General features: G+C 39.0%; 2 protein-coding genes across 12 annotated transcripts in view; both read right to left on the bottom strand.

Annotated features, from left to right (window-relative positions):
- Positions 1 to 533: 533 nt before the first annotated feature.
- lsm12a (LSM12 homolog a) lies at positions 534 to 6,075 on the bottom strand. The gene is made up of 5 exons (XM_043233681.1): positions 5,764 to 6,075; positions 3,213 to 3,346; positions 3,009 to 3,118; positions 2,518 to 2,644; positions 534 to 1,914 (listed from the first exon to the last, which is right to left on the bottom strand). The coding sequence occupies exons 1-5, from the start codon at positions 5,888 to 5,890 to the stop codon at positions 1,819 to 1,821; spliced, it is 594 nt and encodes a 197-aa protein (XP_043089616.1). The 5' UTR covers positions 5,891 to 6,075; the 3' UTR covers positions 534 to 1,818.
- A 767-nt stretch (positions 6,076 to 6,842) lies between these two features.
- Positions 6,843 to 25,912, bottom strand: part of hdac5 (histone deacetylase 5) — a 67,242-nt gene continuing 48,172 nt past the window's right edge. For 7 of the 11 annotated variants that reach the window (XM_043233677.1, XM_043233675.1, XM_043233676.1 and 4 more), the window contains 18 exons: positions 24,819 to 24,938; positions 23,903 to 24,143; positions 22,281 to 22,486; positions 21,922 to 22,206; positions 17,174 to 17,339; positions 16,893 to 17,026; positions 16,149 to 16,269; positions 15,569 to 15,618; positions 14,536 to 14,643; positions 14,349 to 14,404; positions 14,029 to 14,116; positions 13,729 to 13,848; positions 13,530 to 13,627; positions 12,843 to 12,961; positions 12,408 to 12,541; positions 11,967 to 12,051; positions 11,045 to 11,201; positions 6,843 to 10,955 (listed from right to left, as the gene is read on the bottom strand). In XM_043233677.1, the coding sequence (XP_043089612.1) occupies positions 10,916 to 10,955; positions 11,045 to 11,201; positions 11,967 to 12,051; positions 12,408 to 12,541; positions 12,843 to 12,961; positions 13,530 to 13,627; positions 13,729 to 13,848; positions 14,029 to 14,116; positions 14,349 to 14,404; positions 14,536 to 14,643; positions 15,569 to 15,618; positions 16,149 to 16,269; positions 16,893 to 17,026; positions 17,174 to 17,339; positions 21,922 to 22,206; positions 22,281 to 22,486; positions 23,903 to 24,143; positions 24,819 to 24,938 (2,328 nt within the window). In that variant the 3' untranslated portion in view covers positions 6,843 to 10,915. The remainder of the gene's footprint in view (positions 10,956 to 11,044; positions 11,202 to 11,966; positions 12,052 to 12,407; positions 12,542 to 12,842; positions 12,962 to 13,529; positions 13,628 to 13,728; positions 13,849 to 14,028; positions 14,117 to 14,348; positions 14,405 to 14,535; positions 14,644 to 15,568; positions 15,619 to 16,148; positions 16,270 to 16,892; positions 17,027 to 17,173; positions 17,340 to 21,921; positions 22,207 to 22,280; positions 22,487 to 23,902; positions 24,144 to 24,818; positions 24,939 to 25,912) is intronic. The other 4 variants (XM_043233669.1, XM_043233680.1, XM_043233672.1 and 1 more) reach the window with 2 other exon arrangements.

The following is a 25,912-nucleotide window of genomic DNA, read 5'->3' as shown; positions in this document are numbered from 1 at the left end:
TTGTTCTGTTTCTTCATATCCTTCCAGACAGACTCATGTCTTCACAAAACATCTTAATGCTAAAAGTAGCTCCTAACTTGCTGATATAGGACAAAATCTTAAAAATAGTGGGCGTGTCAGTCCTAAATTCTTGTTCTAATAGAATTTCACAAAGTGTTTTAGCGCCAAAACTAGATCCTAAACCCGTGAAACGTTAAGAGTAGTGAAGAGGACTTCTTAGTCACTAAAGAACAACACACAACTATCCTCAAAATGTCTGCTGTCGGCAATGGGCCCCGAAATACAAACATTTGATTAGGAGAACTCTTAGTGGTAAGATAAAATGTTTTGTGAATACCAGCCCTGGTCTCTGTGTGGAGCACTGGCTTCAAAAAAGTCCCTTACGACTAGTTTTGTGGTGTGTCTCTCACACACTCTCTCTCACACACACACACACACACACACACACACACACACACACACACACACACACACAATGTAGCTATCCATCCATCCAAATATTGTAGAATATAAATGACTAACACTCATACAAGTGAGATTTTTCTCTTTTTATTTCTTCATTACTATTTAAAAATAAAAAATAAAATACTGCGAAAGAAACCTATAGGCGAACAGCAACCCCGTTAGCACACAGCGATATAAACTGGTGTGCAACGCGGATGCCCGTCACAGCTTGGCGCCACTGCTAGAGCCTCCATCAGGCTACAAGGTTCACGAGGCTGGGACCGGGAGGATTTCGGCTTTGAGCCAGTGCTGCCCGGCCCCCCCACCACCAACACCACCCCGTCCCAGTCTCTTAACATGGCAAGATATCGCTTTAACGTTTCCTTTTCCCGAAAAGGTGATTACAAATATTCCCGTTCAGAAAAGAGATCAGTCCTGTCGCGAGAGATGAGCAAGATATGAGCCGCCTAACGCTGACACACACCGAAGACACGCATGAGTCTCTCATCGGTCACTGCACGTACCCTTCCAGTTTGGATGCGTTTGGAAATAATAACAATAATACAAACATTGCATCATAGAAAATGGTCCCACTGTGGAAGAGGTATTCAAAATGGCAAGGACCAAATATGGAAGAGAGTTACAACATAATATATTACACGTAAACTGAAAGGATGCTTACAGTACTCAAGAGTGTTACTCCTTCGTCTGTCACTTTAAAAAAAAGCGACATGTAAAACTACAACAAGGGAGTTTCATATATTTAAAAAAAAAAAAAAAAAAAAAAAAAAAAGATTTGGAAAATTAGATGTTGGGTGGATGCTAAGTGCAATTCAATTTCCCCTTACTCCACCTTCAGCTCAATCGAAATTTCAACTGTATTTATCCAGTTTGAAAGGCTTTACAACTTAGGAAAATAGTTTTTTGTTCTACCCTCACACACTTAGTGCCACATTTTGTGACGGTAGAAAGGAAGATTATGGATTAGAAGAGAAAATGCGATTTCTTTGTTGGCTGTCCAAGCAAGATGAAGTGAACAAGTGGGTTATCTGATGACAGGAGGGGACCGAGACAAGGAGATTCGACGGGGGTGGGATGTTGGAAGGGATTTCAAATGCTTTCTACATGAAATGATATTTTAAGACGGGGCACTCTATTTTTGCCCTCTTTTTTTGTCGGTGGAAGCAGTTTTTCTCTTCAGATGTGTAGGACCGTCATCCCTGCTCAAAACGCTGAGTATCAGCTATCTCAACCTTTGTCTGGCGATTGGTTAAAAAAAAACAAAACAAAAAAAAAAAACCATCAGAAAATATTAATTTAAAACAAACAACACTTCCTTTGTCAGCATAATGTTCCCTCTCTCTGAGCCTGGGCTCATGATGATAAAGCAGAGTCTTTCTGTGTTTGTTGAGCTTGCTGTGAATGCTGCACTGATTTTTGGCTCTCCATATCTCGAAAATGTTTCTCCACCTGCGAACAGAGGACGCAAAGATTAACACCCGACACAAAAAGAGACGCCGTCGATTCATATTAACAGTAAACGTTTTGGCCATCTGTCATTTGCATGGAGTTAAAGCTTTCACATTGTGAGACTATATTACTAAATCCTAAAGGCAAATACAACTGGCTATTTTTAGGCTATGAAAAAAAAAAAACCCATTAAAAACTCCAATAACAACCTGATCAATGGAGTTGTCTTTCCTTTGCTGACTTATTTCTAAACGAAAGCCAGAAGTCTTTAAATGTAGATAATGTCCATGAGCCAACAATCTAGACTATATATATATTATACTATACTATACTATACTATACTATATATTTATTTATTTATTTATTATTATTTATTTTTTTTACAATTTTTGTACACTACTATTCAAACGTTTGGGCCAAGTAAGATTCTTCTGAATTTGTTAAAAGAAGTCTACTAATATAGTATAACTGTAATATGAAGTGTTATTAAATAGGGGAAAACATTTCTATTATAATTTAACTTATTCCCTTTACTGGCAAAAATTATTCTAAAAAGCGGCAAATTTTGTGCTTAATATTTAGTAATGCATTTTTGGGACTTACTATTTTCCGCACGTGGCTTAAAGCGCTGCCCTCTTTGCCTTTACAGTTGTCCACTTGATATGGCGGACTGATGACCACATCATCCATCACTATTATGTTTTTCTCCTGCCATTTGCACTCTTTGATGCTGTGGGTGAAGACCAGGAAGAAAGTGAACCGCTCGTTCTGTTTGACATGATCGCATTAAACACGTCCTCCACAATACAGACCAATGTCAAGAATACTTAACCTATGCACCTATTACGGGTAACGAAAGGTTCATATTTTGGTTTTGGGAGTCCCCAATAACAGGCTGACATGCATGCAATGTTAAAAAAAAAAAACACTTTCATTGTCTAAAATGTGATATGCATTTATTTTTACCTTATTTGCTCAACGACACCCAAACAATTCATTTTTCCAAACCCCTTCTTATTTTTATTACACACTGCATTGAAGGTTATATTAAAAACCCATAATAAGAGAAGCTTTCCAGTACTCCCATCACTCACGTTTTATGAATGGTCTGGAACAGCTGTTGGCCCTCTACAGAGACACCGGCACTAACTGCATAAGCTTGCGACAACTTGTCTTCCTTTTCCGCCCGCGCTCTATTTACAAGCTGCTCAGGGATGAAGAAACAGAAACGATATTATATTACGCAGATATTACGCATAAACAACAAGCACGTGGAGCAGGCCACCATCTGACCTTACCTTGTTAAAATTGAGAGATGCTAAAGGGGGAGGAGTTTCAGCCCGGTCACTGATGACGTCCACATCCGACACGTAGGCCAAGTTCACAAGCACCACATCACTGAGATTGGGTTTACCGCTGGACGGGGCGCATTCTGAGGACACGAGTCAAGGCAGTCGTTTGGCGAATACGAGAGATGGGAGATCGGTATACTAATAATACAAAAATTATTTTGTGTATTAGCTGTAAGACACGCCCGCTCCAATTACGTGTTTTGGAATCTCATGTTAACAAACAGGATAAAATGACGACGGTGTCTGTCAGCAAGGAGATGAGTGTCGTGGTGAAAGCACGTATCAGATATGAGCCTCGTTCAACTCGGAGGACACTCGCGCTCACTTTAAACGGGTCACGATCTGCCTTTTCTGTACTGTTCCCTGCGGTCGGGCTTCATCTTCAGTGCCGTTTTTGACCTACTATGCTCTGTGTGGGAATATACGTTGTAGATTGCAGACTGAAGTAAACGCCCACTGCTATGATTGGCTAAGCCAGGGCCGTCAAAACGATCCTGGAGGGCCACTCTACTGCAGCTACAACCCTGAAAAAAAAATTATATATACCTAACTGCTGCCGGGATTTAGATTAAACATGCATAAATACTTCATACACATCAAACAATCTGTAAAAGCAGACAAAGCGATAGTGATCAAATGATAAAAGTGGTTAACTCCCATTCTGCTTGTTAAGGGGTTTCCGGGTCCAAGCCGAAACTCGCTTCACTTGAGAACGCTACCTCAGCAGCGTTTATTCACATCAAACATTTCAGCTAAACGTTTTTTTAAACTCACGGTGTACACTAGTCTCTACGCTCACAGCGTCCCAAACACAAACATTTATGTGCAACGCAAACCTGCCTCCAGTCCGAGCCCTCAGAAGTAGCCTGGATATGGATTTTCTGTTGCATTACGTGAATAATTCTGCTTAATACTTCAAACATCAATAAAAAAAACTGAAACAGCAGAGCTAGTAATGAACACAAAATCAAGGCTGCTTAGGCTTTTGTTTTCAATCCAAGTTACACTCAGATGCACATCACAACACAGAAGAAAGGCTTCATTACAAGAGATGATTTCATTAGACTTTAACGACTTTGGGAATTCTGACAATTATATCAATGCCATAGTAGAGTTGTTTAAATCAACAAAAATGACCAATGACCATTTAAATGAGCTTCCTTTGGCGATTGTTATAAATTGTCATTTGAAGAGGTCTGACAATAAAACCACGGATATATTAAGTTTTAGTAATCTTAAGAGCTTCTGGCATTTTGTGACAGTTATTTGAACGTTTAACAGGGAACTGCAGCACATCGGCAGGTTAGCAAGCAAACCGCAGGGAACTCAACGTGACCAAAAGACTGTAACGAACAAAATAGGGCATGATGCATAGGATACATAAAACAGTTTGCGTAAAAACACACTGAAGGGCCTGATTAAACACAGTTACTGCACGTCGGGATGCGCATTTTGTGCCAGGCAGAGACTGGGCTGTTAGCGTTTCGAGCTAGCTGACGCCCCCTAAGCACGCACGCGCACATCTCCGCACGACGGAGCGGCACTGCTGCATTTGACAGCCCGTCCACTCCCAGCCACTTCCATTATGGCTCAGCGACCGCAGCTCAAAAGACATTACAAAGAAACGCGCTGAAGCCCTTCGTTCAATCAGAAGCACGCGTGTGCTCCGAGACGGATTGCATGACTTGTATCTGTGATTCTTGTGAGTTTACTGCTGATAACGACCGAGCTAAGCGAATGCGTGAAAGGTTTTTTTTTTAAACACACATTTTAAGCAAACGAACCATTCCAGCTCACCTCTGAAATCTCAGGATTCTTAGCAATACAAGTAGAATCGTAAACATTCTGCATTTCATTATACCGCATGTCATTTAATATTTAAGGGGGCAAAAATTACGACTCCACTAAGTACGACAGTATATCCTAAGTATATCCATCCCTTTACAAAAAATATAATTAAAAAGGCACGGGAAAAAAAATCTAATTACACTGAATTGATTAAAAAATTCGATTTCTTTTGAATAAAATCTACAACTACAAAGAACGTTAATTTGACATCACCGCTGCTTTGCATCCATTTAATGCGCCGCAAGCGAGCCAGATAATAACCACTGTATTTATATTCGGTACAGAAAGTCTCATATCAGTGCGGATATTAAAAATCCCTAATACTTCCAGGTGTTTTGCGAGGACCGAACAGTACAACCGTTATTATTATTATTGCTATCACCTGAAACGCTACAGCGCTTAAAAATAACTCGAGCTGAACTCGTTATCGAGAAGGACTCGCGAACTGCAGAGCACGCGATTAAAAGGCCGTAACCAATCGGAGGCTCAAACGCGCAGCACCTGACTCGGCACGCGCTAAACCCGGAAGCGAAGGGCGAGTGGACTGTCTTCGCCGTGCTGGAAATGTCTTTGGCTTTAGCCCAGACCAGGCCTCTTGCAGTTGTGGATCCCGACGACTCAATGACAAGCCGAGACGACAAAAGGATACTCAAAGTCAGCATCTTGGAAGGGTAGTCAAAAGCGACGACCTCTCCTTGCAGGCGCTGCCCCAGGCAGGTGATGCAGGAGACATGGCTCCCGACGCTGAAATACTCCCCTGGACCAGGAGCCGCCATCTTCTCCGCCAGGAAACGGGAGCCGTCGCCTCACGTAAACACGCGCAGCCGCGTCAGCGCCGGTGGACGCGCGAAGAGGCGTTCCGCGCGAATGAATGAAGTGACGCCGCGAGCCAAGCCACGCCCACTTTACTATGGAGTAGTAGACCAGGAATATCTTACTACCGTGCACTACACGCCCTCATTCATCCGCTTCTCACTTCCTCATCTTCCTGGTTTACGGACGAGGATGCATTAAAGTATAGGAGAGCGTGTTTTTACTAAATCGTGCCTTTTAAAAGGTTTTTGTTGCTCCAGACACCCAAATATGATGGACACACTTGCAAAGGACCCCCTTAAAGTCAGCAAGACTATATATTATGCATTTTCAATATATATATATATATATATATATATATATATATATATATATATATATATATATATATATATATATATATATATATATATATATATACACTTTTATACAGTAAAAAACAAAAATATTATTGTTACATTAAAATTAATCTTTGTTTACCTATCATAAAAGTAGGCTGCTTTTATATTTATAGGTATATGTCTGAAGAGATTGTAGAGTAACATGATTCTCTTTACTTCTGAAGAGTCATATAGTGTAGTTTGTAATAAAAATGTAATATTTTAATCAAATTCTTAAAATATTAATTTATATAAATTCTAAAAACAGTAATGGTAATCATTTATTTAAAGAACCATTAAAACATTACAAGGTTAATCACATAAAGCAGAATGAATTAATAAGCATTTTTGCTCTAAAAAAAAATCCATGCATTTGTTTTTAACCATTACAAGATATGCAGAGCACACAACACTGCAGGGAGATAAAATGAAAGTCTTATCTGTATCAATACTAGCTGCAAGTTTTCCATGTATATGTTGAGCTGTATTTGCATACATTGGGAAAAGCGAGCGAACAAACAAACAACCAGCAGGATTCAAAGGGACAGCAATTTTTAATGATTAATAGTCACAGTAATAGATTGCTCAAATAGCGTGTATTGCACATGTGTACACATATATGCACCCTATATACATGTGTGTAGCAGTTAGTATACACACCTTTGTATTGTCGCAACATGAAAGCATCGAAAGAACACAATAAATCAGGGAATGTGCTTTGATAATTTCAGATAACTTCTGCATATCAATATGACCAGAAGATAGACAAGAAAGAGAGGAGAGAGAGAGAGAGAGAGTCGAGAGCGAGAGAGAAAAAAGATCTTAAAAATCCAAGGTTAAAAGATCTCACGAATTGAAACACCCAATCACAACGAGTGATGCAGCGAAACAGCAGAGAAATGAAGAGACGGTGAAGGAGACACAACCTCTCTTTCAAAAAAGTCAAAAAATATACAAACACTCTTTGAACCTCGACGATCATAGGTCACTACATATACACAACATATGAATTATCAATAAATATACATATTTACCCAATAGCAAAATATGTGGCAGAGACAGTAAAGCTATCTTCCCACGGCGAATGTCGATGTCTTTTACACGTACAGAGGTTTCTCGGTGTCCATCGTAAGGCTCTGCTCACGCCGTTGACGTTGTTTTCTTTGTCGTTGCGAAAGAGAACGCGTTGGAAGGCGTCCATCAAGAGAGACAAACCGTCTCCCTCGGAGCCTCGTTTAAGAAAGCCAAGCGTCGCACTGCATTACATCCGAGCGATCGTTTCCCCTCTCTATGTATTGCTCAACCCAACGCACCCAAAGAGAAGGTTTAGGTCTCCGAAAGGGACTTCTCGGGGTCCATTCAGAAAAGTATAAGAGGAACGGGAAAAGAAAAGGAGTAAAAGCGTTCACCACCAACTGCACGGTCAAGAAACTGTTTGACGCCACATAAGGTGAAAATACAAAACTCTGCACAAATGGTTGGTGATCTACATCCAAACGTTACGAAACCTGATCACAGTAGTTCCTGATTCAGACAGCACATCCCATAGCCACATAGAAGAGGGAAATTCTCTTAGTGTATATTACAGCATCTAAATACAGAGGCTAGTGTCAGCCCGCTTTTTCACAAAGTGTTTGTTTCCCGTTTCTCTTTAACCGAAGTTCGAGCGAAAAGCAAGTCGGTAATAACCACCGACAACAGACGCTTAGAGACCGGATGAACAGCTTAAGGGGATGTTAGTGTTGGAAAAAAAAAACAACAACATGTATAAATACTATCAGAATGACGACGTATCAAACAGACGACTGTTGTTGTTGTTGTGAGAGAAAAAACTGGCCGTTCGCTTTTAGCTATTGTAATACATCTTTTAGAAAACGTTATTGCCCAAAGGCTATGAGGCCGTCGAAGAGACGCGATGGAATTCAGCATCGACTGACAACGAGACGCACATCGATCCGTGAGCAACTCAACGCAACTCTCAGCGGTCATTTCTGACTCCAAATAAATAAATCAAAAGCGAGCAGAGTCGAGAAATGCGCAGGCGAAATTTCTAACGTTTCAACGTCAACAGCTCATCGGCAAATCGATGAACGTACAAAAAAAAAAACCGAAAAACGCTGACGCGCCGTTCGCTGAGATAATTCACTCCGCTTTTAATGCCTCTTGATTTGTGTCTGAAAGAACAAAAAAAAACAAAAAAACCAAACGCGATTGGATTCGGACCTACAGTGTAGTTATTAGTGCAAGATGCTCGAGGCCCGATTCAGTCTCATAAAAAAAAAAAAAAAAAAAAAAGTAACGTTACTCGCCGTCGGAAAGGTCGTGACCTCTCAGATTGAGTAATGCTGCTTCCGGGACGCTGCTAAAGCACGAGGGTGACGGTGAATGAAGACGCAGCGGATGAAATCGAATTTGGCCCCCCCTCCAAAAAAAAAGCTGTTGTCGCACAGTGAAAATGTAATGAAGAATCGTTATTTCAGGGTCATAAACAAGCAGGTGCATTTCAACAAGTGCACAGGTGATTAACCAGCATACAGCTATTAGACGACCGTCGACAGTTAAGAACAATACTAATTAGTCCGGTGAAAAATAACCGAATCCGTAGCATACAAGCTATGTCCAAAGATGACGGAGTATTTTAGTGTTACATGGAAAAAAACTGAAAAAGTGGTGGTCACTCTTATTGCCAGGGAAAAAAAAATATTGTTAAATTCTGAAAAAAGGACAATGCGAAATGCACTGCACAGTGACATAAATCAACATCATTGATAATATCTGTACCACGCTGTACATTCCTTATCAGAGAATACTTCAAATCAAATGACAAATTAACACTGATACAGACTTTTTGTTTCCTTTTACATTTTTGTACAAAAAAAACTTGTAATAAAAAAAAAAAAACCCCACCGATAACACTCTCTCGCCATAAAGTCAAATAAAACGAGTTTTGAAGAAAAGAGCGCAAGGGAGCCGAACAAGTAATTGTACAAAGGAAGGTGAGGCTAAACAAGTTGGTCACAACATCGTCAGTGTTTCCAAACAATCACGTCATGTGCTCCCGTACGGCACGGGACCGATAAATACAACGATCGCTGAATGGTTTCGTTCGCTCTTTTGTTAGCATTAAAATAATTTAAAAAAACGTATCAAAACCAAGAACGCAACATTTACACCCTTCCCCCCCAAAAGAAAGAAAAACTAAAGAAAGAAATGGAAAGAAAGCGGGGCAGGAGGAGGACGATAATCATTTTGTGCTCTCCGTCGTTCATGGCTAAAATTCATTTTCTCTGAAAAAATTAAGGCAATTTGAAAAAACAAACAAATCAATGAAAGTTAAGTCTGAGGATTCTCGATTCCTTAAGTATTGGTGTTGTCAAACGTTTTCCTTAGTATAAAAGGCACCGAGTTCTTGAAAACAACAACAACAACAACAACAAAAAAAAGTCTTTCTTGAGACATTGCCATCCTCGTTCTCCACCGAAGGTCGAGATGGATGCTTCGAAAATCCTCTCTTCGCTTTTTACACCTCTGTCGTAAAACGGATGGGTTGCCGTTATTTACGTTTATGTGCGAGTATCTCATAGCAAAGCCGCATGTTCCAAAAAAAAGTACTGTTTTCTCTGAGAGAAAAGAAATGCTTCTGGGAAAAAAGGCTAACCACCGTTCTTCCACTTCTGGATAAAAGTCTGCAGGCTCTTTTACTGTATGTACAACCACAGCTGATAAGAAAATGTTCCATAGGGGATATAAAGTATTTATATATTTTTTGTATATTCAAATGTGTATACGGTACACACAAACCTACACACATACATACATACATATACATATACATATATATATATATATATATATATATATATATATATATATATATATATATATATATATATATATTATAGTTCTTGTATGTTTGTGTGCTTTTCATAACAGGCTATTATACAGATGAACAAGTATACCAAAAAAATCGACACGGTACAGTGTAAACGAGTATACTTGTCTGCAAAAGGTGTTTCGACACAGCAGGTTCCTCTTTCGGGAACCGTGTTGCTCGTGAATGAGTGTATAAGTGTGTTTTGTGCTGAAATATTTTTGCTGCTTGTTGGCTTTTTTTGGAACTTTGTACATATACTTTGTACAGAAAACAAAGCTTTTCGCCCTCCGAGTGACAACCTCCCTGTGCTGTCACACTGTTTTTCCCTTCCTCCTCTTCTTTTGAATTTTTTCGTTTTTTCGTTTTTTTTTTTTTGCATTTTCTTCTTTACGTCCTCAGTCCAATACGATGAGAAAATGAAATCGAAGGCCTCTCTCTGAAGAGCACTCCATTGTTCGGCCGGTCCAGCTCGCACAACCCTCACTGGAGCGGTCCTGTAATTACTCATCATGCCTTGTCGTCCCCTTTCAGCAACAGTTTGCTATGCTTTAACCTCAGAAAAGCCGAAGTGGGTGGGCTGTGAACGTGTCAGTCAAGCACCTGGAAATGAGTGAAGGACCGAGGGAACCAATCAAAGAGCTGGGAGGAGGAACATGAGGCGTGACGTCAGGGTGACCAGTGCCAAGCACGCGTGGACAAGAAGGTTGGAGCAGTGATGCACTGTGCTCGCTCTTCTACAACACGGGCTCCTCCTCCATCGGCTCCTCCGCTGATCTGAGGGAGGAGTGATGTGTTACCGGTTAATCAAGGGTCACGAGATGTATTAAAGCGTCTACATAACATAGGCTGTGGAGCTGCAGTACCTGCTGGTTTCTGTGGAGGTCTTTTGCTGATCGTTGTCCACAGTGAGAGAGGCCATGGCGGTCAAAGTGTCTGCCTCGTCCTTCTCCCGTCTCTGAGCATCCAGTAGAGAGTGACCCACTGTAGGAGCCAACCTCTGCAGCGACGTCCAGTGTTTACCTGCAGGCCGGGAGAAGGCAAACAACGATGAAGATCTTTTCGTCACCAAGACCTCAACACCAGGGTTATTAGAGTTAACTAAAACCGAAACGAAAACCTGTAACGTCGAATCCAATGAAACATGAACAAAAAACATAGCCGAAATAAAACATATTGATAAAACATATTAAACTTTTTTCAGCTGGTTGCCAAGGCAACATTTCAAATATTAATTTGGCAATTCCATAAATATTCCATTCTATAAATGGCAAGAACACACAAATAAAATGACTAAAACTTAAATGAAAAACATAAAGAAAATATAAAAAGGTGGATTCTATTTCTATTTTTCTGACTTTAACACTAGCATTCTCTATTTTTTTCCAATTCTATCTACGTGTTTTCTTTTTATTATTTTAAAAAACCTTGCTGCGTTTACTGCGTTGGATAAATCAAAAGCGTTTACATATTATTGCTCAGTAACACTTTAGTGTAGGTCAATTTCCGCTAGAAACTAGGTGCTTATTAGCATGTATTATTATAAAGAAAATGTTCTACATGACCACATTCTATATCCCTAATCCTAACCTTAACAACTACCTTACTAACTATTAATAAGAAGTAAATCAGAAAGTCATAGTTAATGGTTTGTTAGTGTAGAGGACTAATCCCTAATGTGTGATCTATTGCTTTTTTGATTGTTTCGATTATTACAATAAAAGGGTCTGCACTGAATGTAAATGTAATCCATGCAATCTTAGCCACGTTTTCTTCAGTTTCACTTACTCTGAATCTCAATGACCCTCTCTAGGGAGGCTGTGGCTTTTGGACATGGTTTCTGTTGAAGCACAGTCAGTGGTAGAGGATCCAACTGCAACACACAAAAAAACAAGAAAAATAAAATAAACTAATTTATGATCATTTGATAAATAGGATCACTATTAAAAACTCATGTTCTCCTACTATTGACGTTGCTGTTTTTATGCTGAGACCTTAATAATGCATGTGTAAAAATAATAAAACAATGAAAACAATGTCTTATTTAACCTTCGAACAGTTCAAGTATGTTCTTCTGAACTAATTAAAACCACTTAGGCACATATTATTGAAGCGTAAACCTTTTTTTTTAAATCACGAGAACAGAACATGAGGGGTTAAAACAGCAGCACTGTTCAAATGTAATAATATCATGCACTGTTCAGATGTGTGTGAATGAATGACAGGCACCTCGTCTCCAAGCAATGCAGCCACGCAGGACTCAGATGCGTCACAGATGGCGGTGAGGTCATGACCTCCTTCCAGCGCCAAAACCACACGGCCGCCAGCCAACTTCATCAACTGCTTAGTGAGATGGCCGAAACCTACGCAGAGAGCCAGGAGCATGCTGGGTAATTCATGATCTATGAACAAACTCAGAAGCCTTCAGCAAACCTTAACGCCCTCTATTTTAACAGAAATATTCTATTGCTTCAGTTGTACTACCAGTGTGACACCGATACTTACTGCTGAACCCCAAAGCAACGACCTACCGAGGTAGTCCAAGTTCAGATAAATAAATGGTTTGTTTGTGCATAATGCAACCCATCTATGCAATCAAAGGGCATAAACAGCATTTGTGGAACCTGACCTCTAGTACTGGAAACAGAGAAACAGTAAACTTACATTTGGCGGTGACATTATATCCACCCAGGGGGGACTGATGACCCTCCACAGCGTCAAAACCAGCTGACACTAGCACTACATCCGGGGAGAACTCATTGGCTATGGGCATCACCACCGTTCTGCAAACACAAAGACAGCAAGACGGGTTTACAAATCATCAATATTGTCATAGTTTAAAAATATATACTGTATGAATGTGTACATATATATAGAGAAATAATAAACAAACACAACATTTTTACGATTATATATATATATATATATACACACACACACACACACATACCATGCATGTATATATTGAAGAATAATATGTTACATTCATATATTAAATATATTTATATATATTATAAATTTATAAATGTAAATATTTTCAAAATATATACTGTATATGTGTGTGTATTTATATAAACAGTACAGATATATAAAGAAAACCTTTTATTTTGGACGGATTAAAAAAAAAAAATAATAATAATTATATATATATATATATATATATATATATATATATATATATATATATATATATATATACATACATACAATGCAAACAAAAATAAAAAAATATATATAATAAATAAATAATAATAAAATTCTAAAAAACATTTTTAATGCTTAAAGTGGGGCTATATTTTGTATAAGGTTTCTTATATTTTCACTCTGCCTGATAGAAAGTGCAGCTCTCACCTGAAGGCAGTTAGATACTCCACATCACCCATAGGTGGCTCCACTCCACCCGTCCAGGCAATGTTGACATTAAAGCCCTCTCCTGGACCTACACCCACCTAGAGAGGAGTCCACGAGACAGCCAGTTAGAAATAAAAGACTGTTTTGGTCATGTGACTACAGGGAGCCACTATTCCCACAGTGAGTGAAATGTTGTTACCTCCTCAGGAGCGCCGCTGCCTGGGAAAAAGTTACCATCGTCATAACGATGCAGTGAAATGTACAACACATTGGGGTCATTATAGAAGGCCTGCTGGGTGCCGTTTCCATGGTGAATATCCTACGAAAGGGATTGCGAGATGGTTTTGTAACACGAGTCTGGTTTTGGTCTTTGTTGTTCTATTAACAATACAATTAATTGAAATTCATTTTCTTCTGTAAAATGACCTAAACTGAATGAGGACAGTAATGCTCGTCGCATGTGGATAGTAACAAAATAAATAGCCTCTTAAAAACTCACCCAGTCTATGATCAGGATCTTGCCCACCCCGAGTTTCTGCTGCAGGAGTTTGGCAGTGATGGCCACCGAGTTGAAGAAACAGAAACCCCTGCCAAAGTACACACAGAGCAGCGGACGGTTATTCATGCGAACACACATAAATGATTTATCCATCTAGATAACACAAATCTCACATCAAGACATGTGAGGCCCGCACATGAATCATTAAAATGCATTTTGTTGCTTTATGTAGAGTAAATACGACGAAGTAAACAACTTCACACGATGCATTTAAATGTTATTAATAATATATTTTACACAGACTCTCAGAGACTACTTACATGGCGGTCGATTCCTCCGCATGATGACCAGGAGGACGGACCACCGCAAACCCGTTCTATCCATCAGACAGAAGCAGAAGAGGAGGGGGATGAAGACGAAAGAAGAGATGTGATATAATACAAGCACTGAACATTTCTGCCAGGACATCGATTAAACATGAAGCTGTGGTAAGAAATGAATATCAACCTTCAGTTCTCCAGCAGCAACTTTGAAGGCCAGCTCAATGACGCAGCCCACCGCCATCCGGACCGCACCTGACGAGTGCATCTCGTTCCACACTGTGTCGCTGTCCACCTGCAGGACATGACATCATGTTAAACACTGCCTCACACAGCTCAACTCAGGACTGATCCTATTTACTTCCTTTACATAAATGTCTATGGTTTTATTGCAGTACAATTCATCAGTGCAAAACCCCAAGTAGTAGTAGTGGTAGTAATAATACTAATAATAAATTCATTATTAATGTTGTTGTTATTTTAATATTACACTCTAATAATAATAATGATTAATATTTAGATTTTTTATTTGATCATAGTCTATGTATCTGTATATTTGTTATAATATGTAATGTATATATTCCAATCCAACATAACAACAATAATGCTAATTTATTTTAAATAAGATTAAGCAATAACAATAATAATAATGATTGAAAATTAATATTGTTCGATATCAATTATTATTATTTAAAGGTTTTGTTTTGTTTTAATACGTTACTTTAATAATAATTATTATTTTATTTAATTATTAAAATATTTAATTTTACTTTATTTTACTAAATTATTTTATAATTAGTTTAAGAAACATTTAATTGTAATAATTATTATTATTTTATTAAAATGTTTAATGTATACTTTTATAACTACAACAGCAATACTAATGATAATAATAATTTCGATGTTTTATTATATCTAAATATTGATAATAATCTAATGTAATAATAATAATAATGTTACATTATTAAAAAAACCCAAAAAACATCTAGATACTACTACTAATAGCCAAGTGCCAAATGTAAGCAAAGTTGCACAGTCAAAAAACTATATAATAATTATAGCATGGCCTACTTTTCACAGTCCAAACAAATCCTAACTGACAAATTCCTACCTATGTTTTGTTGGTAAATGCCTCCTATTATTTAGTTACATACTTTAGTAAAGACTGAAATGGCATTCACAAAGTGTGATGACTAAACAGATGAATGGACAAAACTTACCCCAATGCCTCCACATGGAAGGACAGCATACATTTTCTGACTTATTGGACCTAGAAAAAAAAAAACAACAGATTAATAATCAGAAGCTGATCTGAAGGAGTGTTATGTTTAGGCCCACATCTGTTGTTCACACATTATCTATTCAGTTAATGGCATAATTGGCTATGCTAATTCAGTCTCGAGGATGCTCATTGGATGACGCTGACGCAACCATCATCTGTCTCGCTGCTCTACAAAGAGCACTCAAGGTCAAAACAGCCTGCACTTCTTCAAAGTGTGTCTCACATAAAAGTGGAGGTGGTGGAGTGATGGCAACTCTGTCCGCGGCTGAACCTTCTCACCCTCACACACACACACACACACACACGCGCACACACACACACACACTCTTCGCTGGTGACTCAGAAGCGGGGGTGGGCAAATGTCTAGAACCTAAAAAAAGCCTAGGCGTCTGTCAAGGGAGATTTGCTTAAGCAAGCCATCAGATTGGAAGCGAGCAACGGAAGCTTTTTGTGGATGGTGTACTGGGAGGAGACCGCAGCAACTACTTCCACCTCGACAGAGAGCTTCTAAAACACACCTAAAAGTTTCTTGCTGTCCAGCTTCTGTCGGTTCAGTGGACTGGTGCCGTAGAGCAGCGTGTGATACTCAGAATGAACCGTTTGGATTTCGTCTAGCGTGGCCTTCCTTCCCCTGATCCTCTGCACACAAACACATTGAGGTAACCCACTGTTAAATGAATTTACATGACTCTTCAGTGATATCTTTCTGTTTGACTGTAACTCTAAATGAAATCGTGCAGATGTGAAATCTTACCACTATTACCAATATTAACCATTGTGTACGCTGTCATTCAGTATGGGATCCATAAGATTTTTAAATAACTCTCTTTACTCTCAGCAAGTCTGCATTTATTTAAAATGTATTATTGCAGAATAGATATTATTAGAACTTCAAATAAATATTTTCTATTTTAATATATTGTTATATAATATATTTGAATATATTCTATTTAATATATTTTATATATAATGTAATTTATTCTTTATTATTACTCCAATCTTCAGCGTCACATGATATTATTGCAGAATATATATTATTAGAACTTTAAATAAATATTTTCGATTTTAATATATTTTAAAATGTAATTTATTCTTTATTATTACTCCAATCTTCAGCGTCACATGATCCAGAAATCATTCTCTAAACGGCTTATATTGTGCTGAAAAACCTTTCTTATCATTAAGGTTGAAAACACTTGATGCGTCCTTTTTGCATTAATGCCAAGCTTCCTGTTAATCGTTCCAGCAGGTGGCGCGCTTACCTCACAGCGCCCAAGCAGCCCCGTTTCCTGTAGCCTGGACCAAACACTCTGAATGCGCCCGGCGTGTTCGGGATGAATGTTTGTGTTCCCACATATGCACTGGTGCTTCAGCATGAAGGTGTCGTACACCAGCCCTGCGGAGAGAGGGAGGAGGTCATTGCAAATAAAAGTCTAGCAAGCCTATCAATCCCAGCGACGGTCTCAAATGCTATTAAACAGTTTAATCTGCTATGCATATTGCCTTTTAGATCAATTCTCCAATCTGTGACTGAGCAGTGTACCTGTTGTGAAGAGATGCTTAATGGGAACCTCGTTCAGAGGCGCTCCTTTAAGACTAGAAGTGACGGGGGACGACTGTGCCCTTCCCAGGGGTCTGTGGGGCATTCCTGTGATGGATAGAGATGCCTGGAACACATTCAGTTGCTGCACATGCTGCTGGTCCAAATACTGTGGAAAGAGCACACAAACATCAAGAGTTCAATGCTTTTCAACAGCTCACTTTGATTCGGTTCTGTTCAACACAGTTTTAATCAGTTCAGCAGTTTCCTGTTCTGTTCATTTCGGTTTATTTTATTTTAGTTTGGCTAAAAGAATAAGCATTTCTTTCAGTTCTGCTTAATTTAACTGAGTAATAATAATATGAATAATATGAATAATATCATAATAATACATTTTAGCTGGGCTTCATTTTCTTTGCAATTAACTAGTTTTAATGTAATTCAGTTCACTAAACTTTTTTTTTTAACTTTTGGTTTTTGTTTTGTGTTTGAAAAGAGCTCCAGTCAAGATCATTTTCAGTATTTAAAATAAAATTGAATAATAATGAAAGGAGCCAGATGAAGTAAATCGATGAAATAAAATTAGAATTTCATTTCATTATTTTCTATTTTTCTAAGTTTCTAAAAACTTAAACTTACACAACAATGTGGCCCTGGTAATTGGCTAAGTTTAAGTTTAAGCTGTAAATAAAATGACAAAAAATAAAATAAAATGAAACATATATAAATGTAAAAATATATATATTTTATTACATTTTTCATAAAAACCTTACAAAACATACACAACAATATTGCCTTGGCAATTAGCTGAAATATATTTAAATAGTAGTGAATAAAATGACTACATTTTAAATGATAATAAGTTTGTATAACCAACTAAAACATTAATATAAATTCTTAATTAAATAGAAATATAAAACCCTAATTAATAAAACTGTCAAAACTGCTAAAATTAAAAAGAAAACTGCTAAAAAAAATACAAAAAAACTTAAACATGAAAAAAAGCCAATTCAAAATATTATTGAACACTGTAATCATATATAAATAATACTAAAATAACACTGGAGTGTGCAAAGAGTAAGTTAAGATCACAGCAGACTAAACATCAGTCCAAGCACACGGTCTGGACCATCTCACTAAAGAAACTCAGCAAACATTTGCCAAAAATCTACTCAAAAGTCTCCAGCAGTAAACAGCCTCTGAGCCTGTTCTATATCAGATTTAGCGGAGTGAATGTGTGTGTGTGTGTGTGTGTGTGTGTGAGCAGCGAGACAGCCGCTGATGCAGGACAACGTGCGCTGGAAGCACATGCGAGATTATGGGATTCATACAAGTTGTTCTTTTTTTTCTTTCTTGCACGCGACGTCGAGGAAAAAGGTATGCCAGCACACCCAAATTTTCACATTTCCCTTTTTCATGCCAACTCCCTCCGCTAAAGCCATGCGGCATCACTATGCACTATGCACCTCGCTCACTATGGCAGGTGACGGGGGCTCAATTTGTATTCAAGACACCCCGTCAGACAAGCAGAGGCATTCACACACACAAGGACGGAGGTGGGGGTGTTTAAATGAGAAGGAAAGGCCAGCTAGGGTCTGTGACCGACCGAAGTGTATCGCTGCTTCAGCGGCGACTGTGTGTCACCACACAACAGACACACACAAACACACACTGCGGCGTGTCACGTCACCCCGGTGGGCTGTGATTGGGTGTGAAGTGCAGGGCAGTGAAGGCGGGCGGGGTCTGGAGGAGGAGATGAATCACCAAGGAGAGATGAGTCAGAGACGGTCCATTCACGGGGGAGTATATGTGTAGATATGTGTGTGTGTGTGTGTGTGTGTGTGTGTGTGAGAGAGAGAGTGTCTGCTGCTGTGCGTGGAGGATGCAGTCTGAATTCTAATGCCATGCTCTTTTGAAATTTTTTCTCAATGATTGCAGGCAGAGCGAGCGAGCGCGAGTGAGGAGGAGGAGGGTGTTTTTTCAATAACTCTCTCTCTCCTGCTCATTCACTCTCACTCATTCATTTGTTTTTCCTTCCTCCCTCCCTCACAACGGCAGTGCGTGTTTGTGGGGTCTGTGTTAAGATCAAATTGAGCTCTTTTGGAGGATCAAATCTGCCTGGATGTCATGCAAATGAATGGGCTGCAATACATAACGGCATGAATCACTGCAGTGGCGCTTTCGTTATATATTATACGAACAGAACGAGAACGAGAACTGAGAGATCGAAATAAGGCACATTTTTCAACAGATGAATTGTTTCATAAAATTACACACGCACAAGGCAAGAAAAACCTTCCGTATAGTGAGCATTATTAACAGTTCAGTCAAAATAATACTTACTAAGGCATCGCTTTAATGGTAAAAAAACTAAACAAAACATGGTAATATCAAGGTACTTTTAACAGGACTGAGTTATTATTAACTTAAATGAAAAACGTGAAATAAGATATAAATATTAGATGAAAAGATGCAAACATTAACGCTGAACTAGTGCTGTCAATTGATTAATCACATAACAAATGTTTTTGTTTACATAATACATGTGTGTATGCTGTTTTGTGTATATATTTTATCTACATATAAATACACACACAAATGTATATGTTTAAGAAAAATATGTCATGCTTATTTTTTCATATATATGTATGTATATTTACACACACACATTTCTATATAATATAAATATATACTTGTAAATACATATTTTTCAAAATATATATTGTGTGTGTATTTATATATACATAATGCATATAAACAGCACACACGCACGCACACACATATATTATGCAAACAAAAACTTATTATTATTTTGGACTAATAGAAATAACCATTTGACAGCACTACGCTGAAAAAAAAAAAGATATAAGAATAAACATGACATAAGCATTAATACATTAATAATTATTCAAATTAAAATGAAGACTGAAAATATAAATATAAACCGTATTAGAATACAAATCATATTAGATCTTATATATAAAATATAACATTACCATGTTAAACTGATACTATGGTATTTAAAGGAATGCCATGATATTACTATAAGAGAACTGTATAACCATTGTGCCAAATCCAAAATTCAGCAATACAATAGAAATTTTTTACAAGATAAGAATAAACCTACTCAGTAACGTTTTAAAGAGAACAATAGTGCAGTGCATGTATCGGATGGTAAAACCACAATACATTTTTTTTGCAAGATAAGAATAAATCTGCTTAAATGCAGCTCTTCGAAAATGAGCTCTTTAACACTTCCTGAACACTACTGGCACCACGAAGCTAAGAAGTGTTTTTTTTTACATGGCTGCTTACTTGTTCAAGTTACAAAAGCTTCCTCTGCTTGCTATATGCTAGAGATTCATATTAAAGTTTAATAATTTGGGAAAAGAGTTTGTTAAAATCCCCAACTACATATGAGCAATAGTAATACCTCAAGGCTAAATGCCTAAGCAAGCAACACTAACTAGACAAACTTTAGCTCTCGGAGGAACCCCCACCATCGCTCCCAAGTCAATTTCATTGCGTCTTCCTATCTAGCAATTATTTATGTGTCTCTCTTCCCCTCTTCTCACCCGCTCCCCTCCTGCCTCCAGTAGTGAGTCACCGGTGGGAGGAAGAGAAGAGAGCAATCTTCCTCTTTAATCCCTCCTTTTCAGGGGGCGAAAAAGCTGCAAACGCTCTGGTTGAGAGGGATACCCTCGATCTCCAGTCAGCAAGCCCCCGCATGTTCGTCCCAACACTCATCAGGAACTTGCCTACGCACTTAAGCTCTCGAAAAGTGCAGCGACAGAGCCATCAGAAAGACATTAGATGCATCTTAAAAGTCAAAATCCACGCAACCGCTAGCTCAATGAATACAAAACAATTCATTTAAGATAAAAAAAAAAAAAAATCCATCTCGTTTCAGAACAAATGACGTTAAGCTGTGTTACGTAGCATAGGTTTTGTGCACTGTGACTCATGCAGTCACTACGCCGCTTTTCATAACTGAAAGTTGCTCAACTCTAAAGCCAACGAATGTTTCTAAATGCGTTGACAGCTTTGCATGTTGCGCAAAATAGAACGGGATGGGAAAAGACGACAAAGGGGGAAAATATGGAAAGCACGATAACCAAATGGTAAACAACAGTATTTTAGAACGACAGTGAGTCTTAGAAGTTCAAGAAATTAAAGAACTATGCAAAATGCATGTTGGCAGCTCTGTAAATTTCTTTAGAGGTGAAGTGTGTAATTTTTTCTATTTAAAATAGCAATGCCACATCCTTGGCGTGGGGCTAGCAGACAAATGGCAGGCGGAGGCAAGTTCAGGAAACCTTGTTAAAAAATAGCCATTATAATTTGTTGCAACTGACGTTCGAGTTTGATTGACAGGCGATCTGACCAATCATAAAAGCCACTCCGCCATCTTGCCCAACAAACAAATCGGTCAGGAGAGTAGATTAACTGAACTTGAAATGGATTGATCTCTATCGTTTCTAATAAAATACGTCCTGATGTTCACTCGTGTTTTAAGTAAATATACAGACAACATGCTGTCTTGTGTGTCGGTGTGTTGTCCGTGACCTCTTTGCTCCGCGATGTATCTTTTACTGCGTGAGAACATGATGAGTGACACGAGAGCAGCAAGGCTTGCTAGACATAGCACCAGTAACTAAGGAGGGCGGGTTTTTGCAAAGGGTCAATTCCGTGGAACTAATAGCACAGAAAAGACCAAAACATTCAGTATAAGAAAATATATAATTTCTCACCTGGCCATAGGGAGCGCCCTCTTCATCGCATTCCCTAAGTTCAATAGCTTCGTCTTCATCGTCTTCCTCCTCCAAATCACTTTCTGTGCTTTCTCCCTTCAACGGAACCAGACGTTCCGAAGGGGGTGTGGTTTCGCCGGAGCTCTCTTTCTGTAGCCCCTCCCTTATGTGATCAAGCCCTTCCCCCCGCTCATCCTGCATCTCTGCGGTTTCTGTAAGCTCCTCCTCTGTCTCCTCTGGGTGCGTGGGAGGCTGCCTTGGAAGTTCAGCCCCTTTGGAAAGGATCTGAAAAGAGGTGGAGCTTGTTAGCATTTGCTTGCTAAATAGCTCGAACGACATCAAATATCTGATCCATATACCTTATTTAGCTGGTAGTGTTTCTGTTTCTCGAGGAAGTGCTGGTGCTGCTGTTGCATTACGAGGTGCTGCAGGGCCTGTGGTGTTTGCGGCAGCGGCGCTGATTGGGTACGGCTCAGCGGCCTGTGCCTAGGCAACTTGTTCACTGTACGCATGTTGTTGGACACCCGCTCACCCGTTACCAGCGGAGATTGTCCGTACATGGGAACTGCGAGATAAAGATCAAGATAAAGAGTTTAAGCTGTTATACCTACACATCAACCTGTGTATTGTAGTACAGAGACTTTTGGCATTCCTTGTTAGCACACTACAGACCTGACCTGTATCATTTTAAATGTACTCAGCGGAATTACTTGAATGTAGATTGTTCTAGCGATGCAAGTTTAATTTTGCACATGTTTTTTTTTTTCTCATGATGGACATTACATAAATAGTTTTAGTTTTCAACTTGTGGTGGAGCAACACTTTAAAGAGAATTTTGCAGATCAAATTAAAATCAGTCCAATTGTTAAAATATTAAAATACTACCTAAATATTTCATCTGGCTTAAATTGATTTAAGAGTACTAAGAAATGTCAAAGCAACACGAGAGTGCATTTGTATGTGCATTACGGGTGGGTGAAATGACCAAAAAAAAAAATCACAATTTCAGTCATTTTATTTTATATATATTCAATATAGTTACTTTTGCTTTAAATAAGTTCTTTATAATATCAAATTTTTTAATTTAACAAATATAAAATATACCCGACAAACAAAAAGCTACACTCAAGCTCACTGAAGACAAGTAAACATCTGGTAATTAAATAACAATAAAAAACTATTACAACCAATAGGAAAACATATGCAATAGAACAAATAAATAAGACACTTTACATCAAATGTATAAAAACGGAACATTCCCCACTGTGTAAATTAAATATATATATTTCTTATTAAAGTTACAAAAGTGATTTAGTCACGATCAGAGAGATTTTCTCTCTTTTGCTGTTTAATTTAACATGAATGATGCAAACATTAGACTGCTGTCACTTTAAGAGCTGTCTGGATAGAATATACTATTACATGTTTTCTTTCTCAGTTGTTCGCTTCCGCTTAAAACCTAAATTACTCTGCTTGCATGGATACACAGGCATTTTAACACATATAAGTGTATTCAAGGTCTGTAAAGAGACAAAAATGACTCCATTTAATACTCTTTAATAATCTATGAGCACCATCTTCATGTGCGTGCCTCTTTGACAGTGCTCAGAAAGTCTCTCAGTGCACGCATATGGAAAATGAGTTCTCTTTCGCTGCTGACTGCATTTCAACAGCTTAAAGTCACTTGTTTTTAAACAGCAATGCTAAAAACGGATGTAAACAATACATTTTTGTGACCGCATAGCACAACAACATCACATGAATGTGTAACAGTGATAGAGAAACTAGTTGAAAATCTTTACCAGTTGACACATTTGTACCAGTTAATCGTGTCTACTGGTATATCGCCTCGGCCCTTATCTTCCTTCTTTAAGGCACTGACGACTAAACATTTACATCCAACACATTTACATTTATGCCTTTCCACCTTATTACTGTGTATTCAGGGTAACCTGACCGTATAGTATAAATTTAAGTGTACCTGCGAGAAGTGCGCTCTGTTGTCGAGCCTGCTCCAGCAGCAGGACGTGCTGGAGCAGCGAGGAATGGCTACTGTGGCTATTAGAAGCGGAAGGGGGCTCAGGGTCATGGGGTGCAACGGTAGGAAGGCCAGTCGGCAGAGACGATGTGCTGATGAACTTCCCTGTCAGTGGCCCACCTTGCCGCAAACTCTGGATTGTCTGCCGCTCTGCCTCCTGCTGGGCACTGAGTTTCTGAGGAGCCTAAAGTAGAGGAAAAGAGAATGAGAATCTGTCCTGCAGACTTGGGAACGCTAAGCTGCTTAAAGCTGGAACCAAGGTTCCAAAGCCTACAAGGCTGTTTTTGCTTGGTCCAAAACAGAACCAGTTTAATTCCATCCCCTTCTAATGCCGCGCTGCTCTGCTTTCACATTATGCTTTCGGGTCACCACTGCGAGAGCTTGTTTTAAACCAGAGGTGTCCGATCCAGTTCTTTGGAGGGCCAATGTCCTGCAGAGCGTAATATTCAAATTTCAAGTAACTCCGAAGATAATGATTAGCTGGTTCAGGTGCGATTAATTAGGACTGAAGGTTAACACTGCAGGACAGTGGCCTTTTCAGAGAAGGACTGTACTACTATAATTGTGACCAGGAGTGTGCAAAGATGCAAATTAGGCATAATCAAAAGCGGTTCGCTTCTGCAATTTTGGACAAGAAGCATTCAAACCAACTGTTTCTGAGAATGGACTAGGGTTTAGATCAATGGTGTGCATCTTCTGAAAAACACTTTCGCATCAATCAAACTCTTGAGTCCAGACCAAAAGCTCTAGTGTAAAAGCATCCTAATGATCTAGCAGGCCCACTAGGGTTCAGCCTACACCACTCGCTAACTCTGAATCACCATCACGAAGCCACCAGGCTTTAGCTGAGGACACTCACCGTGATGTGCGCGTTGGCAGGCAGTCCAAGTGAGATGTTGGGCAGAGATGGAGAGGTGTAGAGGCTAAGGGGACTCGGTGTCCCATCTCCAGTCAAAGACTGATGCAGAGAACGCAACTGCTGCCGAAACAGAAAAAGAGAGAAAGACATGAGTCCCAGAGGACAAACAGCAGACCTATATTTCAGGATGTACACTTCAAACAGCACAAAGAATCCGTTTTATCTCAGGAAGGCATCCCAGACAAGGAGTTTCGGCTCGACTTGATCACTTGAAAGCATGCTTCTTTGGAAATCCTTACTAAGTTGTGACGAGCAAAGCAGCATGTGGGAATGGATTGCCTGTATCTGGGTCTGGATGAGCGCCACTTGAAGCAGACAACACTTCCAGTTGCCACGTTAAAGAAATGAGCTAAGCAGTCATAAGGATAATTAAAATGTTTGCTTTTTCGAATGTCTAAAGACTGAAAAAATGTCCCAAAAGAAAGCTATGTGAGAAATACGGAGGTGTTTGTGAGTACTGCTAATCCCATCATCTGACCCTATACTTGGAGCGCAGCCATTTTCAAAGCCAAAGAACAAAAACTAATGGATCTGCTTTACAAGGCAACGTTTATTCATCCCCGAAGACCCAATTTAAGCCTTTCATTACAAGTTGTTCGTACAATGTACGTCATTCTCACTCTGACTCAAAGGTTGCACTAAGAAAAGACGAGGAAGAAAAAGACAAAGCGGACATTCCGTGGCAGAGCGCCCTACCTGCAGCAGAGATGATGTCAGCATTCTGTTCTCCTTTGCATTTATCCATTGCTTCTCTCGAGGTTGTACTGCTAGGCTACAGAGGCTCTGGAATAGCAATCTAAGACTATTTTTGGGGAGTGGTACGCAGCCTCTGCATGCCAGACAGAGCTAATGAGGTGATTCTTAAGTCATCTCCATTGGCGCCCATTTGAAGGGATTTTTTTCTTTTTTGACAAACTTTATTTCTGTTCTCTTTGACAAACTCCAGCACGTTTCATCCTCTATCAAATACACCGGCAATAACGTAGCATACTTAAAGATACTGTATAAAGTGATGATAAAAATAAACCTTTCTA

Source organism: Puntigrus tetrazona, chromosome 3, assembly GCF_018831695.1.
Source record: "Puntigrus tetrazona isolate hp1 chromosome 3, ASM1883169v1, whole genome shotgun sequence".
Taxonomy (NCBI): Eukaryota; Metazoa; Chordata; class Actinopteri; order Cypriniformes; family Cyprinidae; genus Puntigrus; species Puntigrus tetrazona.
Note: the sequence above shows the minus strand (reverse complement) of the source record. Positions and strands in the feature narration are given on the sequence as shown.